Raw genomic sequence first — 17,011 nt, 5'->3', positions numbered from 1 at the left:
CTGGGCTCCTGGAGGAGCGAGCCCCCTCAGTGCCCACAGCACAGATGGGCAGCCCTTCCCAGGAAGAGGTGCGACGCTGTGTCCCGGCAAGGTGGTGGTGGTGGTGGTGAGGGGGCTGCATTTGAATCCCACACTGCATGACCTTGAACCCGACACTCCCCACCCGGGACTTGGCTTCCCTGGCAACAAATGGCTACACCGAGCGCAGCTTAGGTGAGAACCACTGAGTGTGTGCCTGTGTGCGGGCACAGCTGAGGACTTGCGGCCAAGGACACTTGGGGCGATGCGCCCTGGCTCTCTCCCTCACCTACAGAAAGGCCTAGGGGGCAGCCTAACCGATTCTCCCATCTCAGGCCTCCCACCCCAACCCTACCTGGCTCCCCCAGCTTCTCCTGCCCGGGGCTTTGGGGGTGGGGGGGTCCAAAAAAAGCGAGAACCCGAGGAGCCCGGGGCTCTGGCGGCCTGGACTTGGCAGCAGGAGTCAGGAGGCGGCGCGGCCTGGCCTGACTATCACGCAGCGCCTCACGGGGGACTGCGGGGACCCAGGCGGGGAGGCAGGCGCCGCACAGGGGAAAAGTTTCCGAGCGAAGTTTGGGCCGTGCCGGGCGACGCCAAAACCAGGCCAACACTGCCCCCGCGTGGGCGCCGTGCTGTGCTGCAGCCGGAGGACACAGGCTGGGGATGCGAGGCCATGGGCCTGGGCAGGGTGGGCAGGACGGGCCGGACGGGCAGGACGTGCGGTGGGACGCGGTGGGATGCAGCTGACCTGCAGCCCGCAGACTCATCTGGACCGGGGCATCCCCGGGCAGGGGGCTGCGGGGCAAGCATACTGGAGGCGGGGCGGGGGGCTGCGGGGACGAGGTGACCCTCTCCACCCAGGGCCCCGCGGAGCTGCTTGCTCCAAGCTGTGCCTATCCACAGCCTGCCCTGAACCGCCGCCCCGTGTTCGGCCCCTTCTTTCGCTTTCCTAGGTGCAGAGTGGGTGCCGTGCTGTTTCTGAGCGGGCCAGGAGGGGGCGCTGAAGACTGGCTCCCTAGGCTACAGCCAGGGGGAATGGAGGAGTCGGGGGCTCCCAGAGAGGGAGGGAGGAAGAGGGGCGGGTGGCTCCAGTCTCGTCCAGGGGCAGGTGCACGGTGGAGGCCGTGACCACTCACGGTGGAGACCATGCAGCTGGAGCCGGGCCAGCCCCTGGTGTCTGCTCCCACTGCCCCGTTCATGCTGGGCTGAGGTCACTTGGCTGGCGCCTGGACCTCTCTGAAGCAGTGGGGCGGTCAGCCCAGCAGGTGGGAACAGCCACAGGCTAGGGTGTCTTGACAGGTGCCAACTTCAGGTGTGAGCTGACCTGGGTGGAGAGGCTTGCCTGGTGCCCCTGGTGAGTGCAACCACTGGGCCTGCTTAGGCCCCCACCAAGCCTCCTCCCGGCTGGGAGCTCCTTGGGTCCCCCCGCCAGCAGGTGCAGAGAGACCTAGCCACGTGGGATGTGTGTTTATTGAGGGGGAAAGGAAGGGAGGTGTCCCCTGGCTGGAGCCTGCATGACCCTGGGCCTGGGCTCCCCAGCAGGCCCAGTTCACCTCTGAGCCCTCTGGGTTGCCAGGGAGGGCAGGAGCAGCTGGTAGCCCTTGGGCCGGCTGCGCCGCAAGACCGACTGGAGCACCAGGCTGGGCAAGAGGGACTCCTGGAGGGAGAGAGGCCACCCATCGGGCGCTGCAGCAGGACAGCCAGGCAGGTGGGCAGGGTCCCCCGGCCACCCCCACACCTCAGGGCCGCTCACCAGCTTCTGGCCCCATGAGTAGGGCGGCTTGTCTACCTTCCCCAGGGTGTCCAGGACAGCCTTGAGGTTCCTCCGTGGCCTCTGGGTGCTCGCCTTGGGGAGGAAAGGCTGCCTGTAGCTCACAGGGGTGTCCTCAACTTGGCGCTCCAGCAGCTGTGGGGCCGGCCTGAGGGACACCGAACGGTGAGCCTCGCTGAGGCAGAGCGAAGGTCCCAGGCTTACCTGTGGCCAGCCAGGCAGGCCCTGGACAGTGTAGACCGCAGCCTGTCTCCTGATCCCACCCCCACCAGGCTGCAGAGGCAAGGAGGAGAGGGAGATCCCCTAAGCCTCTCACCGGCCAGGGGCGGCCCAGCGGGGGAGGCTGGCCCTGCTCTCATCCTTGGCCAGCAGCTGAAGGCTCCCGGGCAAATTCTGTAGCCATCGCTTGATGCTCTCGGCCACCTGCTCGGTCACCTCCGACGACACAGCGGGCAGCCTGCTGCCGGTGAAGTTCCGCTGTGCTGGGGGGAGAGGGACAGACAGACTGACGGATGGGCTGGTGGGTGAGGGCCCTGCCACAAGCCCTCCCCACCCAGACCCATCTCCATGGCAACCCTAGCTCCCTGCAGAGAAGGCTCAGGGTTTTAAAACTCTTTGCATGCTCCTGCAGGAGGAACTGCGATTTTTTTTCCCCTTGCTTGGAAAGCTCTTGGGATTTTCCAGGCTAGGAGCTGTCCCCTCATCCTCACTCCACCGTCCCTACTCCTGCAGCCCCAGTCATTACCCCCGAGCTGGGGCTGGGAATCTGGCAGGAGGGGGGATGCAGGGACTGGAGCCTCCCACTGCTGGGTGGGGGTCCCTCCCCCTCCAGTGGCTGACTCCCACTGGAGCCAGCTGCCACCTGCTTGAAATCACCCTGTGGATCCCCCATTAAAGCAGCAGAGCCGGGGCCACAGTGACCTTGGCCACCTGCAGCTTTTGGTGATGTGGGAGGGGCCACAAGGCCCTGCAGCCTTGTGGAGTTTTGCCCACAGCAGGACACACAGTATGCAGTGCGGGGGAGAGGGGACTAGGGGGCCTGCCTGAGCCCCTGCGCCCTGTGGGAGACCTGGAGCACGCTCCTGCTCCTGACTTTGGTCACACGCACGAGCAGACGGAATAGTCTGTGACTACCTTTCAAGTGAATAAATGAATTAAAACACACACACACACAGGGTCTGGCACAATGGCCTGGAGGCTAAGGTCCTCGCCTTGCATGTGCCGGGGCCCATGTGGGCACCAGTTCGTGTCCCGGCTGCTCCATTTCCCTTCCAGATGGCCTGGGAAATCAGTGGAGGATGGCCCAAAGTTTTGGGACTCTGTACCCACGTGGGAGACCCAGGGAAACTCCTGGCTCCTGGCTTCAGAGCAGCTCAGCTTCAGCCAAGCCATTGCAGCCATTTGGGGAATGAACCAGCGGATGGGGAAATCTTTCTGTCTTTTCTTGTCTCTGTAAATCTGACTTTCCAATAAAAATAAAATAATTCTTAAAAAATTAAAATTAACATACAGCTGTGGTATTGTGTGTTGGAGCCTGGGATTGGGGGGCTGCTGGACAGCGAGAGGAGGCCCGGTCCACGGAGGGGGTTGGGTGGGGTTGGGGATGGGGGGATGGATTGGTTCCCATTCCGGCCTCTTGCACCAATCACTTCAGAGCAGGTGTTGGAAACTGTGCCCTGGGCACCTCTCCCGGGGACCCCTGGTGCTGCCCACTTGGGCCCTGGCCACTGCAGGCAGTGCCAGCTCTTCCAAGCTGGGAGCCGCAGCCTCTGCCGCCCTCCCTCCACGCTGGACTCGGCCTGCTCACCCACATAGTTGCGCTCCCAGTAGCGAAGGGCGGAGTCCCGGAGTGTCTCATCAGCAAAGCGCACCCGCCGCCTGGGCCCTGAGCTCTCCCTCTGGGAGCCCGGCGCGAGTGCAGCCTTGAGCCTGGAGGGCTGTGCGCTGGGATGCCTGCTGAGAGGTCAGGGGGCACTGCAGGCAGGAGTTGAGCCCAAAGCCCCTGCCCTGCATACACACACAAACAGGGCCTGGCAAGAGAGCTCTTGGGCTGACTGCCTCTCCTGCCCGCCAGGCTGTGGGTCCTACAAACTCATCCTCCTTCAACAACGAGATCGCTGTGCCAATTTCCCAGGTAAGAGACCCCCACACCTTGTCCAAGGTCTCCCAGCAGCTGGCAGAGCCAGGATCTGCCGCTCGGCCCCCGAGTTGGCACCCTGACCACGCAGCTAGCAATGTGGCAAAGGGGGTAGACTCAGGGGTCCTGGCCCTAGGGCCTCTGTGGAGCATCATCACCACCCAGGTGCCAGAATCTCAAACTGGGTGCTGTTCCGGTCCTGAGGCCTTGCCTTGGCCACCGCCCTCTAGTCCTCACACAGCCATCCTCACACAAGCTTGGGGACTAGTAGCCTAGGGGAGGCACCTGGCACAGGAGTTGGCCAGCGCAGGACCCAGCCCAGGGCTTGTGTCCAGTCATGGCCATCTGCAGGACGGTGTGTGTGTGTCCTGCTCTGACCCAGCAGTGATGTCTGCCTGGAGGGGGCTGGGTCAGCACGGGCTGTGCAGGCTGGCATCCTCCGCTACTGCCTGCCCTGGGTACAGGCTGGGGACCAGGGATTGGGGATTTGCAGACTCTGTGTGTCTTGCCCGGTCTTCAGACTCACAGACAAACCCTCTTTGCTCTCTCACCCTTCACCCTACACCTGTTTAAACCTCAGAGACTTTTTTTCTTATGACAAATGAGCCTTGAATGATGGAAGATGGGATAGCTGAGCCGACAGATGGCTGGACAGACAGCTACTGGGGTGGCCGAATGAGGGACATCCCTGCACAGAAAGGAGGAGGCGTCCTGTCTCATCCCGGCCCTGTCCACTCACTTCTTGACCGTGGTGAACGGTGAGTGGTCACCTCTCAGTGGTGTGAGGGCAGACAGCTGATGGAGCAGGAGTTTTTTCAAGCTGTCCTGGAAGTAGGAGGAGTGGGCCCTTGGGGAGGACAAGCATGCCTGGTGTGAGTGGTTGGGACCACTACACTCCAGCAGCACAGGACAGTGGGGGGCTGTTCCCTCACCTCCCCTGCCCCCAGACCTGGCCCTCCATAACACTCACCGCTGGTGTGGAAGGAATGGGTTGCTAGAACAGGGCGGGGAGGCCGGGCAGTGCTGGGGCGCACCCCTGGGGTGTTGTGGCGTGGAGGGTGCCTGGACCCAGGAGGAGGTGGGTGACAAGGTGGGGAGCCTTCGTGGCGGGTAGACAGTCCTTTCTGGGGTCCTTCTGGTCACATGCCCTTTGGGGACGGTAGGCAAAGAGCAGGTCTATGGGCTCCCAGCACGGAGGAGGGTCGGGAGGGCAAGTGCAGGGGGTGGGGGGCCCTCCACCGGAAGCGACCCCCTCCCCCGTGGGCCTCACTCTGCGGCTCCAGCTGCTCCGTACACTTGTCCCGGAGCTGGCTCAGGAACCGGCGGAACCTGCTGGGAAGCAGGTCTCCTAGCAGGGCGCCCAGGGAGTCCGAGGGCTCCCCGGCCAGGCCCCCGCAGGCGTCCTTGCCCACCCGGGGCCCAGGGCGTCGTGGCTCCGAGGGCAGGGGCGGCAACAGTAGCGACTCCAGCACCGAGCGGCTGTGCGCAGCCCCCGATGGAGCCGCCGTGGGCGCGGAGCGCAAGGGCGGCGGCGCAGGCTCGGAGTCGAGCTCCAGCCACCACGCGCCGCCGCGGGCCGCCCGGGGCTCGGATGGGCTCAGCCTGGGCAGCCGCGACTCTCGGGGTCGCAGGTGGTGGTGGTGGTGGTGGTGGCCGCCGCCGGGGTACCCGCGGGTCCCGCTTCTGGGGTGCCATCCGGACATGCTGGGTCTCCCTGCCGCGCGCGCGCTCTGCTCAGGGCATCCTCACGCCAGCCGGCGCGGGCGGAGGAGCCGCGTGGGTGAGCCCGAGGGGCCGCGTGGATGCGCCCACGGCCATGGTGCCGGGAGCCGGGCAGCGAGGCTCGGGGAAGAGATCGCCTTTGGGCTCGAGCGGCCGAGCCCCTGGCTGCTCACCTGAGAATGGGTGACGCGAGAGCGCCCACCTTTTGGGGGTGGCTGTGACGTGTGAGCGAGTGAGCCCGCGTCAGTCGCGCACAGATCTGCCCCCCGCCGACCTCACCTGACTCCCTGGGAAGGGGGTGCGGGGTTCATCTTGGCTCCCTGAGCCCCGGGCGGAGTCAGTCCCCCTGCCCCCTTTTGGAAGGCAGAGCCCTAGTCCTGTCCCCCAGCTCTGGCACTGTGGTGTGTGTGTGTGTGGGGGGGGGTTCTCCGAGGCTGCGTTCTCCCTCAGCACACCCACCCACCCACGACTCCCCATCTGCCAGTGGGGTCCCACTCACCCTTATGCAGGCGTCTGGCTGGGGCCAGGAACGGTGTGGTGGGTTTTGAACCCCCGGGCAGGGGGGCTAGCTGAGGGAGATCCCATCTCCCCAGCCTGGTCCCTCTGCCGGCCCCTCCCCACTGCTGCCCCCGCTCCCCCAGGATTGGTGCAGGGTCATTGTGATCCAAGCCAAGCCCCACCCCGGGGTGACCGCCCGAGGAACTAGCGGCCTGGGGCCGGAGGGTGGGGCTGGGTCACAGCGGGGGAGCCCCCTGATCCCGGTCCCTGGAGCTCAGGTGCCTCTGGAGGGGCAGGCTGGGAGCAGGGCGGTGTGTGCTGGTTCACCCCTCAAATGGCCAAAACGGCTTGGAGCTGAGCCAATCCAAAGCCAGGGGCCTGCCTGCTCTGGGTCTCCCACGCGGGTGCAGGGTCCCAAGGTTTTGGGCCGTCCTCCACTGCTTTCCCATGCCACAAGCAGGGAGCTGGATGGGGAGTGGAGCAGCCGGCGGCCACACGAGACGCCGGGGGTTACTTAAAGGTGAGTCGAAGGCAGGCAAAGGCTTTTCCTCCGCCTACCCCGCTTGGAAACCCCACAGAACTCGGCTTCAGCCCGCCTAGGGCTGAGGGGCGGGGCCCGTCGGGCGCCCGGAAGTGACGCCCGCGGACAAAGGGCGCGCACGCCGGCTGCGGTTGCGTCCGGCTCGGCTTGGCGGGGCGTCTGCGCGGGGGTCGCCGTGTCCGCGCCGGTGCTCCTGTCCGCTGCTCCTGGGCCGGGGTGAGTAGCGCGAGGAGGCACGAAGGGCCGCGGGGCGCCCGGGCGCCTGGCCCGGCAGTGGGCGCAGCCCAGAGCTGCCCAGGGCCAAGGTCAGCCGGTGCGGAGGCCCGGCGGCCATGTCGCGGAGCGCAGACCGCGGATTGGTGGGCTCGGACCCCGGCCGCGCTGCCGCCGTGGGTGTGGGCACCTGGCGGCCTTTCCGGGGGCTGCTGCCGCCACCTGTGCCCCCCGGGGTCGTGGTCGGAGGCGAGGCTCCGACCTGGCGACCCCCGCTGCACGGGTGAGTCATACTTCCCGGAGCGTGTTCCACCCACGACAGGGCAGCCCCCGTCCAGCAACGGGGAGCTCTACCCCGCGGCCTCCCCTTCCCGCATTGGGGTGTGTGTGTGTGTGGCGCGCTGTTGAGGCGACTGCTCAGACACCCCTCTGTTCTGCAGGCCCCCTGGGAGGGGTTGCCTCGGTGTGACCCCAGACTCCCCAGTGTCCTGCTGAGATGCTGTGAGCTGGCCCACACAGGGGCGCTTGCTGCTGTCCTCTGGCGCTGTGGCCTTCCAGGGCTGAACTGCACCTGTGGCGCCGGGATCCCGTATAGACGCCAGTTCGAGTCGGGGCTGCCCTGCTTCCCATCCAGCTCCCTGCTTGTGGCCTGGAAAAGCAATGGAGGACGGCCCAAAGTGTGGAAGACCCAGAGGAGGCTCCTGGCTCCTGGCTTTGGAACAGCCCAGCTCCGAGCGGTGGTGGCCATTTGGGGAGTTGGTGGTTCTCTGCTGCTGTACTGGAATAGCTGAGGCTGTGGGGTGTTGGCAGAGACCAGAGGTTTATCTGCCCACTGTGCTGGGAACCTGGTGGTTGGGGGAGGGCTGCCAAATCTGGCGCATCTCCATGTTGGTGGCCTAGTCCATGGTGGGCCCCAAGTTCTCAGGACTGCCCCCCTTTTAAAAAGATTTATTTATTTTTGTTGGAAAGGCATATTTACAGAAAGATCTACCATCTGCTGGCTCACTCCCGAGATGGCTGTGATGGCTGGAACTGAGCTGATCTGAAGCCAGCAGCTTCCTCCGGGTCTCCCACGCAGGTGCAGGGTCCCAAGGCTTTGGCCTGTCCTCCACTGCTTTCCCAGGCCACAAGCAGGGAGCTGGACAGGAAGTGGAGCAGCCAGGATATGAACCAGTTCCTATATGGGATCCTGGTGCTTAGAGGTGGAGGATTGGCCAGTTGAACTACAGTGCTGGTCCCCAGGGGCCAGCTCACCTCCTACAGACCCCACCTGCAAGAGCTGTTGCCTTAGAGCGGAGTTTCCCGCCCATGGACTCGGGGTGGTGTGTACCCCACAGCTGTGTCCGCGCCTGTCCTCCTGTCCTCTGCGGTGCTGGCATTACCTCCTTCCCACCCCCGCCAGGAATCAGGCAGAATGGCACAGGCTGCCCCAGTGTCTTCCAGCAACCGTGTGTCAGGGGACTTCTTGTCCGATTGTTCAGGGCAGCTCGACGTTTAAAGGACTCATGTGAGCCTTTCGGGGAGGTGAGACAGCTTGTCAGGAACGGCTGTGGCTGCTTTTAAATGGTTGGGTTTTCATCTGTAGGGTTTTCTGGGGGCGGCGGGGAAGGGAGCTGGCTGTAGCCGCTCTGAGCTCCTGGGCAAGAGCGTTCAGCCACCCGTCCTGAGCTGCCTGGCTGGACTCAGGTCCTGTGTGGATGGGCACAGACAGTGCACCTGCCCCCAGGGTGACCAGGAGTGCTGCCTGGGAGAGAACTGGGGTCTAACAACGCTGTACCCCAACAGGAGGATGTCCAACAGTCTATGGGTCTGTGACCTGGAGAGCCTGAGCAAGCCTGCAGGGACAGACCCCAGAGGGGGCAGGGCTGAGTGGTGCAGGCAGAAGAGGTGGTTCCTGATGCTGTTCATGGGCTGCTGCGGTGTCTTGGCACGAGGCAGGTGGGCAGGCTGGGTCCAGCCTTGGGGTGCCCCTGACGGAGCCATCGTAGCGTCCCCTGCCCCGGCCAGCAGACCCCCGTGATTGGAGCGAGAGTTCATTCCTCTAAGGGGTGTGTCACTGATGCTCCTGGTGTTGGGATGCTGGTGTGGGCAGCTGCTGCCAGGGGCTGCAGCTCCTACAAGCCAGGCCCCCGCTGCCCGCCTGCCTGGATGCAGCCACAGGTACCTCAGGAACCCACAGGGGGTGGAGCAAGCTTCTCCCTGGTCATGGAGAAAGGGCGAAACTCAAGCAGCCCTGGACCCTGTTGGGGTGAGCTATGGGGGACAGAAGGTCCCTTTGTCCCTGGAAAGGTGGGTGTGGCTGAGCAGCTGTGAAGGGGGCAGGGCTGTCAGGCCAGGTGCACCTGCTGTTTCCCGGGGTGCCATCAGGCTCTGGGGACTCTTGGGCCCCCCACCACCTCAGGCTTGGTCCCTGCACAAGGCCCTTTCTCCTGCTTCCCGTTGCTTCCTGTGGGGCCTGGCCACATTCCAGGCCCAAGGTTTGCTGGCTTTAGAGGCTGGTCCTGGTGGGTGGCTCCTCCTGCTTGGCTGCTCCAGCAGTCCCGAGCAGTGTTAGGAAGGGGGGCCAGGACGCCACGGCCCAGCCCTCTGATTCAGCCCTGGGCCACATGGGTGGGAGATATATACTCGAGGGGACCCAGCACCCGGGACACTGTGGCCGGCAGTCCAGGCCTTGTTCTCCCAGAGCTCCCATGAGGCTGGGAGGCACACGTGGGGAGGTGCTGCTACATCTGGTAGAACACATCCCGGAGCCAGCAGCCGTGGGTGCCGTGGGTGGCACTGTAGCTGGGCCGGGCGCCCCTCAGAGGCCACTTGGGAGAGCCCCGCAAGGACAGTGAGCTTATCCGTGTCCCCAGCGGGGCGAGCACGGTCTCTGGCTTGATTGTGACCCAGTGATTGGAGAGCCTTAACTGGGAACTCACTGTGGCTTGTCCTGTGACAATGTGGCATGCCCCCTGGCCTGGCCCTGGACCCTGGGGGGAGACTGGGGGCCTCGGTTTCCTGAGTCTATAGGGCTGGACCCTACCATCCAGTGCCTCTGCTGTACCCAGGCTCACCCTGCCTCAGTAGTCACCCCCACCCCAGCCCAGTGTCCCTGTTCCTTGGACGCAGCCCACGAGTGGCCTTCTTGGCTGCCACCCTGACCACTGTTAAAGGACCCTTCAGCGCCGTGGGACCCCACTCTGCCCTCACTTTCCTGCTGGGCATTTGAGTAGGTTCCATTTATCTTCCTGTCTCACTCCTGACTGTCAGCTCTCTGGGGACCAGAACACTGAGGTGGCCCTGTAGCCAGAGTGGCTCTGCTGTGTGATGCCGTGGCCAGCCTGTTGGGGGTGGGAGGCCCTGAAGCACTACCCCCAGCCTATACGAGTAGGCTGCGGTCCTGCCTCAGGCTCCTGGCTGGCCATGGGGCAAGTGAGAAGCACAGAGCCCAAGTTCACGGCTCTTCAGGGTGAAGTCACAGTGCTGAACCTGACCTCAGCATCCCTCAGATTGCGGGAGGGAGAGGCAGGGACAGAGGTTTTCCATCTGTCAGCCCACCCTCCAGAGTGCTACAGCAGCCAGATCTGGGCCCCACATGCTTGGGTCACCCCCTGCTGATTGCCCGGTGCATTAATGGTCAGCTGGACCGGAAGCTGTGATGTGGGCAGCCCCTGTCCCCGCCTCAGCCTGCTGTGCTCACTCTCACCCTGTGCCAGCCGGTGGCCCCTAGGGGGCGCTCTTCCTGCACCTTGCTGGTTGTTCTGGCCGTCTCCCTGCACCGCGGGCGACTGGAGGGCCAGGCTGTGGTGTGAGCCCAGGGTCAGCTGCAGTGCCCACAGCGGAGGACCAGAGCTGCCTGCTAGGGACCCTTTCCTACACTCTGTCCTCTGAGTTGACGCCATGCAACAGGGTCACGCTGTGGGCTTCCTGTGGCGACCTGAGGGATGCAGGTAGAACTGGCGTTGTTCCCTGCAGGGATGGGCTTGGGGTGCAGGGCAGGGCATGGATGCGTGCACAGAGCAGCCCTGGCGTGCTTGCCCAACCCCTCCCCCGTGGGCTGCACCTGCCCGGCCAGCCGCCTCAACTCTCCCTCCTCCCTGGTGCAGACAGGGCTGGTGGCAACATGACGAGCGAGGTGATTGAGGATGAGAAGCAGTTCTACTCAAAGGCCAAGAGCTATTGGAAGCAGATCCCCGCCACGGTGGACGGCATGCTGGGGGGCTACGGCCACATCTCCAGCATTGACATCAACAGCTCGCGCAAGTTCCTGCAGAGGTTTCTGAGGGTAGGCAGGTGTGCTGGGCTCTCCCTGGGGGGCGGGGGTCTGTGCCAAGTAAAGCTGCAGGTGCTTCCCACCAAGACCCTGAGGAGCTTGCGGGAGGGGTGCTGGGGCCCTTGGTGCCAGGATGAAGCCATTCTGTGGCTGTCCAGCTTGCCCTTGTGCGGGCTGCCCGCCCTTGGCACCTTGCCCTGCTTTCCACTGCCCACGCTCCTCGCTCACACACACGCACCCCGGCTTTGTGGGCTTGGGGCAGCCCCCCGACCCATTCTCCTGGGGTCTAAGGGGTGAGAGCCAACTCTGGCCCCTGCGGGAGCTGTTCCATCACACACAACTGGCTTTTGTGTCCGAGAGCACAGCCCAGAAAAGCAGTGTCCCATGCCCGGAGCTCCAGCCAAGTCTGGTGCCCAGCGCCCAGGGAGACGGGTCCCTCCTCCTAGACTACCCACTCTGCGTTGCAGGATGGCCCGAACAAGACGGGGACATCCTACGCCCTGGACTGCGGCGCTGGCATTGGCCGGATCACCAAGCGGCTGCTGCTGCCACTCTTCCGCGTGGTGGACATGGTGGATGTGACGGAGGACTTCCTGGCCAAGGCCAAAACCTACCTGGGGGAGGAGGGCAGGCGTGTGCGCAACTACTTCTGCTGTGGCCTGCAGGACTTCAGCCCCGAGCCTGGCTCCTATGATGTCATCTGGATCCAGTGGGTCATAGGTGAGGTCCCCGGCTGTGCACACGGGCGGCTAACCCCGCGGGCTCTGCCATGCTGGGGCTGCGGGATTTTGCCCACAAGGTCAGGCTCCTCCAGGCCTTTGGGGCTGCCTATTGCCACCCACTTAGGGGTCCCTGTTAAAAACGAGATTCAGCTGAAAGGTAGAGTGACCGACAGAAGGTAAGAGGCCTTCCCCCAACAGGTTTATTCCCCACCTCCCTCTGCAGCCGGGGCTGGGCCAGGTTCAAGCCAGCAGCCACCAGCATCCAGGCACTGAGCCATCCTCACTGCTTCCCTGGGTGCATCAACAGGGAGCTGGACCGGAAGTGGAGCAGCTGGGACTTGAACCAGCATTTAAGATGCTGATGCTGCAAGCAGTGGCTTAACTTGCTGTATACAGTGCTGGCCCAGTTGTAAAGAAATCTGCAGTGACCAATTGCTTGACTGCATTCGAAGCAGCAAACGTAAGGGCCAGGGGTGTGGTGTAGTGGGCTAAGCCTCTACCTGTGGTGCTGCCATCCCACCTGGGCGTCTGGCTCAGGTCCTGGCTGCTCCATTTCTGATCCTGCTCCCTGCTAATTGCCTGGGAAAGCAGCAAAGCATGGGCCAAATGCTTGAGGCCCTGCACTCACATGGGAGACCCAGAAGAAACTCCTGGCTTGACTGGCCCAATGCTTGCCATTGCAGCCATTTGGGGAGTGAATCAGCAGATGGAAGGTATCTCTCCTTCTCTGTAACTCACTTTCAAGTAAATTTATTTTTTAAAAAAGGAAACCCATGCTTTCCCAGGGCTTTTCAGACTGATGCGAGCACTTTAAGCTGTGGCTAGGTGACCTGTCCTCTGCCCATGGGCCAGCAGCTCACTCAGCATGCCCTGCTCACTCAAGGGACAGGGCAGGTGCAGGTGGCCGTGAGGGAGGCATGGCTGGTGTACCCACAGTCTGCCTGGGGCGGGGCAGGCATCCCAAGGTGTGTTCCCCCTAGTGCAGGATGCTGGGTGCCCCATGGTGGGCAGGCAGGGGAGTGCTCGGTCCCCACTCACTGTAGCCCTCCCTGCCGCCCCAGGCCACCTGACAGACCAGCACCTGGCCGAGTTCCTGCAGCGCTGCCAGCGTGGCCTGCGCCCCAACGGCATCATCGTCATCAAGGACAACATGGCACAGGAGGGCGTGGTCCTGGATGATGTGGACAGCAGTGTGTGTCGGGACCTGGACGTGGTGCGCGGGGTCATCCGCAGCGCGGGCCTCAGCCTGCTGGCTGAGGAGAGGCAGGAGAACCTGCCAGACGAAATCTACCACGTGTATAGCTTTGCCCTGAGATGAGCCAGGGTGGCAGGACCCATGGGACCGGAGCCAGGGCGGGAGTGCTGGCAGCTGGCCGAGAGCCTGGCTCCACATGGCCAACAACAGATGGTGGCTTGTGCGTGTGGAGGCCACTAAATACAGCTGTCTGAGTCCACTCCGACACAGGCTCTTCTTCCCTGGGTATGTGGGCACGGCCCAAGTGGGGTGGGCAGTGCAGCACTCACGGCCCCAGGGCCCCCCGCCTGGGAACCTGCTGATTGTGCCAGAGGCCCAGGTCCTCCAGAGCCGTGTCTTAAGCAGGGGAAGATGTTGTCACCCCAGGCAGAAGAGCTGGACCGCATCCGCAGTCCCAGCCCTGCATGGTGAGAGGTGACCACCTCCCCTGCCTGTGGGGGTTCCTCCTTTGCAGGGATGGGGGTGCCCCAGGTGCTACCTCCTCACCCCTATCCCATGGCTGCTGAGTCCTTTCTTGTTGAACTTGGAGAGGGGCAGAGATGTTAATGCAAGAACCCTTAAGGCCAAGAGATTGCATTTAATTTTATGATATAAATAAAGCATTGTGACTTTAGCCTGTTCTGAAGGCATCGCAGAGCTGTAGTGACTCAAGTGGCTGGGCACCCACAGCTGCGTTCAGACACTTCAGGAGGCCTGGTCCCCAAGGACTGAGTTTGGCACAGAGCTGCCACCAGCTCACAGCCTGGCTTCAGCCACAGCACCCTGCAGTGGTCTCAGTGCCTTGGCTCATGGAGCAAACCTGTATGTGCCCCTACCGGCTGTGCCTGGCTTCCTGCTGGCACCAGCAGGGACCTCAGGCAGGCAGGTGGAGTGCTCCCCTCCCACCATGGGGGCCTGGCATGGCCTCTAGGGCAAAGCCCTGTCCCCTCTAGCCCGACTTGTGAATGCCGCTGATGGGGAGCCAAGGCCCAGCTTCAGTGTTCCTGCGCAAGGGACTGCTCCCAGCCGGCTTCAGTGTGTTCTCCCAGATCCATGGGCCCACCCCGGGTGTCCCATGCCCATGGAGCCACCTCAGCCCGGTTCCTGCAGCCTAGACCGTCAGGCATCCTCCTGTGTGGGGCCGCTGTGCTCGCTGACCAGGTACCACTTGAGCCGGTCCGGCAGTGGCAGGGCCTGCACCTTGGCGTCCACTGGCCACGGCTGCAGGTGCAGGCGGATGTGCACCCGGCACAGGTGCTTGAGGGGCGGGGGGTAGCTCTCGAGCTGCCGCAGGGAGCCATGCAGGGCCTGGATCTTGCCTGCCAGGCTGCCCTCTGGGTGGACATCGAAGTTCTCGGGCAGCTGGAGCTTCCGGGAGTTGGTCACCATGAGGTCCAGGACAGTCTCGGCCTTGCGCAGCAGATCAGCATGGCTGTTGTCCTCAGGGCAGTCAGGGTGGGAGCAGAGACGCTCGAAGATTGTGTGGAAGCCCGACCAGCAGGCCGGTCCATGGACAGAGCAGTTGTAGGCAGCGCCCGACTCGAGCAGGAAGCGCAGCAGGGGGAAGTGCAGCTGGAAGCTCTTGAGGCAGACGTAGGTGAGGGCCTCGTGGGCAGGGCACCTGCTGGGGTCGGCGCCGTGGGCCAGCAGTAGCTGTGTGACTTGGAAGCAGAAGCGCTGGATCATGGGGGCCTCCTCTATGTCCCCGCACACCGTCTCCTCCAGCAGGAAGATGATACAGGTGAACACGGTGTCACCGTCCTTGGTGGTGGCCTTGACGTCGGCCCCTGCAGGGCGAGGGGGACGGAAGGTGGGAGGCGGCCTTGGAGCGTGGCCAGCAGGGAGGCTCCCAGGGGGCAGGCATGGGGGGGTCCTCACCTCCCTCCAGCAGCAGCCGGATGTTCTCAGTGTTATGGATCTGCACCCCGTCGCTGCTGGCCAGTGCGTGGAGCAGAGCGGTCTTGCCTAGAAGGGGTGCAGGGTAAGGAGGTGCAGCCAGGGCGTCCTGACACCCCCTTCCTTTAGGGGGTAACCTGACCCTAGCAGGACCAAAAACAGGCAGGCTGGGTGTGTGGCTCTGGCTGTCCTGGGAGGCCAGGGGTGGGCAGAGGGAAGGGTTCCCTCAGTCCCCAGACACTGCCTGGGGCCTGGTTTGGGTCTGTTCCTACAAGGACCTCCTCCCGCAACAGCCCCCCTGGGGCTGGCTCTGGCCCAGGACCACATGACCTGTCCACGGCCCCTGACTGCAGGAGGCTGGCGGAGGCCCCGCGTGGGCCATCCAGGAGGTACCCACCGTGCTTGTCAGCTGCGTTGACATCAGCGCCCAGTTGCAGCAGCCGCTGCAGGCAGGGCAGGCGCTCTGGCTCCTCGCTGGCCAGGTCCAGGGGGCTACTCTCATGGATCTGCACGGGGAGGGAGCGTGCCAGGTTGGCCGGGAGGGGGTCGGATGGGAGGGCCCCCCAGCCCTTCCGCCCCCACCCCCTTGGCAGGCTGGCCGAGGCCGTGGCCCTCACCCGGTCCCTGCGGTTAATGTTGGCGCCGTGGCGCACCAGCAGCTCCACCATGTCGGGCTGGTTCCGCAGCACAGCGATGTGCAGGGCTGTGTAGTAGGTGACCGGGTCTGTGGACACAGATGCAGTCCCTGTCAGGCAGCCCAGAGGGCCGGGCACCTGGCCCAGGGCGCGTCCCCAGCTCTTCTGTCACAGGTAGCAGAACTAGCAGGCCAGGGCTGCCAGGCTGTGCTCCCTTCCGGAGTCCCAACGTGCTGGAGGGCTGGAGGTGGCCTGGGGTTTGGTACTCAGAACTGCTAAGAGAGGGTCATCTCCGGGGGTTGTTCCACCCTCAGCAAGGTCTCCCCAGATGGGGCAGGAGACCTGCGCACTCCAGGAGCCTGGCACACCCTGACTGCCCGAGCTGCTTATCAGCTCCCCTTGCAAGATGCTCAGGAGGAGGTGGCCCAGACATGCGCTCCCCGACTCCGGGTACGGTGCCAGCACCGCGCGGGCTCTGCTGACTCAGCTGCCCGCCCCACCCCAGGCAGGGCAGGGCAGGGGCGGGGGGGTCCCAGCCCACCGACCTTCGAAGTTGAGGTTGGCCCCGTGCCGCAGGAGGACGTCGGCCGCCCGCGTGAGCCCCAGCTCGGCCATCTTGAGCAGCGCGTTGCTCACGCCTTCCTGGTAGAATGGAGAATGTGCCTTGCGCGCCAGCAGCTCCGTCAAGACGCACAGGCGACCCTCCTCGCTGGCCGCGCCGTTGGGCCTGCAGCGGGACAGGGCGGGTTAGCCTGAGCGCCCCAGGGGCTCCCGGTCGGCCTCGGGTGCAGGACCCCGTGGTCATCGGGGCCAGCCACCGGGGCCACCGCTGCGCCAGGTCCCCTCCACAGCGCTTCCAGGCGGTCGGCCTGCGGGGACACCTGCAAACCCCAGGCGGGTCCCACCCCCCCTTACTCCGGACGGCGAGCCCCGCTCTCGTCTGTGCAGAACGCAAACTCAGCGACGAGAGTGGGGAAGGGCGCCAGAAACCGAACCCCTCAAAGTCTCCGCCTCTCCGGGGGAGCAGGCCAGACCCCGGGCGGCGGGGCGCAGGGTGCAGGGCGGCGCGCAGGGCGCAGGGCGGGGCTCGGCCCACCCCGCACCCCCGGGCTCCGTCCCCCGCCTCGCCGGCGGCCGGCCTCGGCTCGAGGAGCACTGGGGGGACTCCAGACCCCGGCCGCCCACCGAGGGGGCGCGTTACCCGTCCGGGGGCTCCTGCCGCTCGGGGTCCTGGATGCCCAGGGCGCCCAGGATGGCGTCCACCAGAGGCTGGTACTCGAAGATGATCCTGCGGAAGCCGTGCAGGAACGGCATGACGGCGGCCGCGCTGCTTGTCCGCCCACGCTGTCGCTCTCCCCGCTGCGACCCC

The 17,011-nt window shown here is 64.7% G+C and overlaps 3 protein-coding genes across 5 annotated transcripts; 1 reads left to right on the top strand and 2 right to left on the bottom strand.

Moving 5' to 3' along the window:
* Positions 1–1,474: 1,474 nt before the first annotated feature.
* On the bottom strand, positions 1,475–5,629 carry C14H9orf50 (chromosome 14 C9orf50 homolog). Its single transcript, XM_058672847.1, has 7 exons — positions 5,197–5,629; positions 4,897–5,074; positions 4,666–4,773; positions 3,597–3,742; positions 2,106–2,271; positions 1,772–1,937; positions 1,475–1,675 (listed from the first exon to the last, which is right to left on the bottom strand). Exons 1-7 carry the CDS (start codon positions 5,627–5,629, stop codon positions 1,568–1,570), a joined length of 1,305 nt encoding a protein of 434 aa, XP_058528830.1. The 3' UTR covers positions 1,475–1,567.
* A 5,360-nt stretch (positions 5,630–10,989) lies between these two features.
* Positions 10,990–13,335, top strand: NTMT1 (N-terminal Xaa-Pro-Lys N-methyltransferase 1). 3 transcript variants are annotated; one of them, XM_004593494.4, is made up of 3 exons: positions 10,990–11,167; positions 11,623–11,875; positions 12,939–13,335. In XM_004593494.4, exons 1-3 carry the CDS (start codon positions 11,006–11,008, stop codon positions 13,193–13,195), a joined length of 672 nt encoding a protein of 223 aa, XP_004593551.1. In that variant the 5' UTR covers positions 10,990–11,005; the 3' UTR covers positions 13,196–13,335. The 3 variants fall into 3 exon arrangements, with proteins under 3 accessions (XP_004593551.1, XP_036352564.1, XP_058528330.1); XM_036496671.2 differs by having other exon boundaries at positions 11,028–11,102; XM_058672347.1 differs by having other exon boundaries at positions 11,036–11,175.
* Positions 13,336–14,112: 777 nt separating this feature from the next.
* Positions 14,113–17,011, bottom strand: ASB6 (ankyrin repeat and SOCS box containing 6). Its single transcript, XM_004593690.2, has 6 exons — positions 16,844–17,011; positions 16,188–16,369; positions 15,625–15,731; positions 15,405–15,513; positions 14,990–15,076; positions 14,113–14,898 (listed from the first exon to the last, which is right to left on the bottom strand). The coding sequence occupies exons 1-6, from the start codon at positions 16,954–16,956 to the stop codon at positions 14,231–14,233; spliced, it is 1,266 nt and encodes a 421-aa protein (XP_004593747.2). The 5' UTR covers positions 16,957–17,011; the 3' UTR covers positions 14,113–14,230.

This window comes from Ochotona princeps, chromosome 14 (assembly GCF_030435755.1).
Source record: "Ochotona princeps isolate mOchPri1 chromosome 14, mOchPri1.hap1, whole genome shotgun sequence".
NCBI lineage: Eukaryota > Metazoa > Chordata > Mammalia > Lagomorpha > Ochotonidae > Ochotona > Ochotona princeps.
This window is presented reverse-complemented; position numbering and strand designations above follow the sequence as displayed.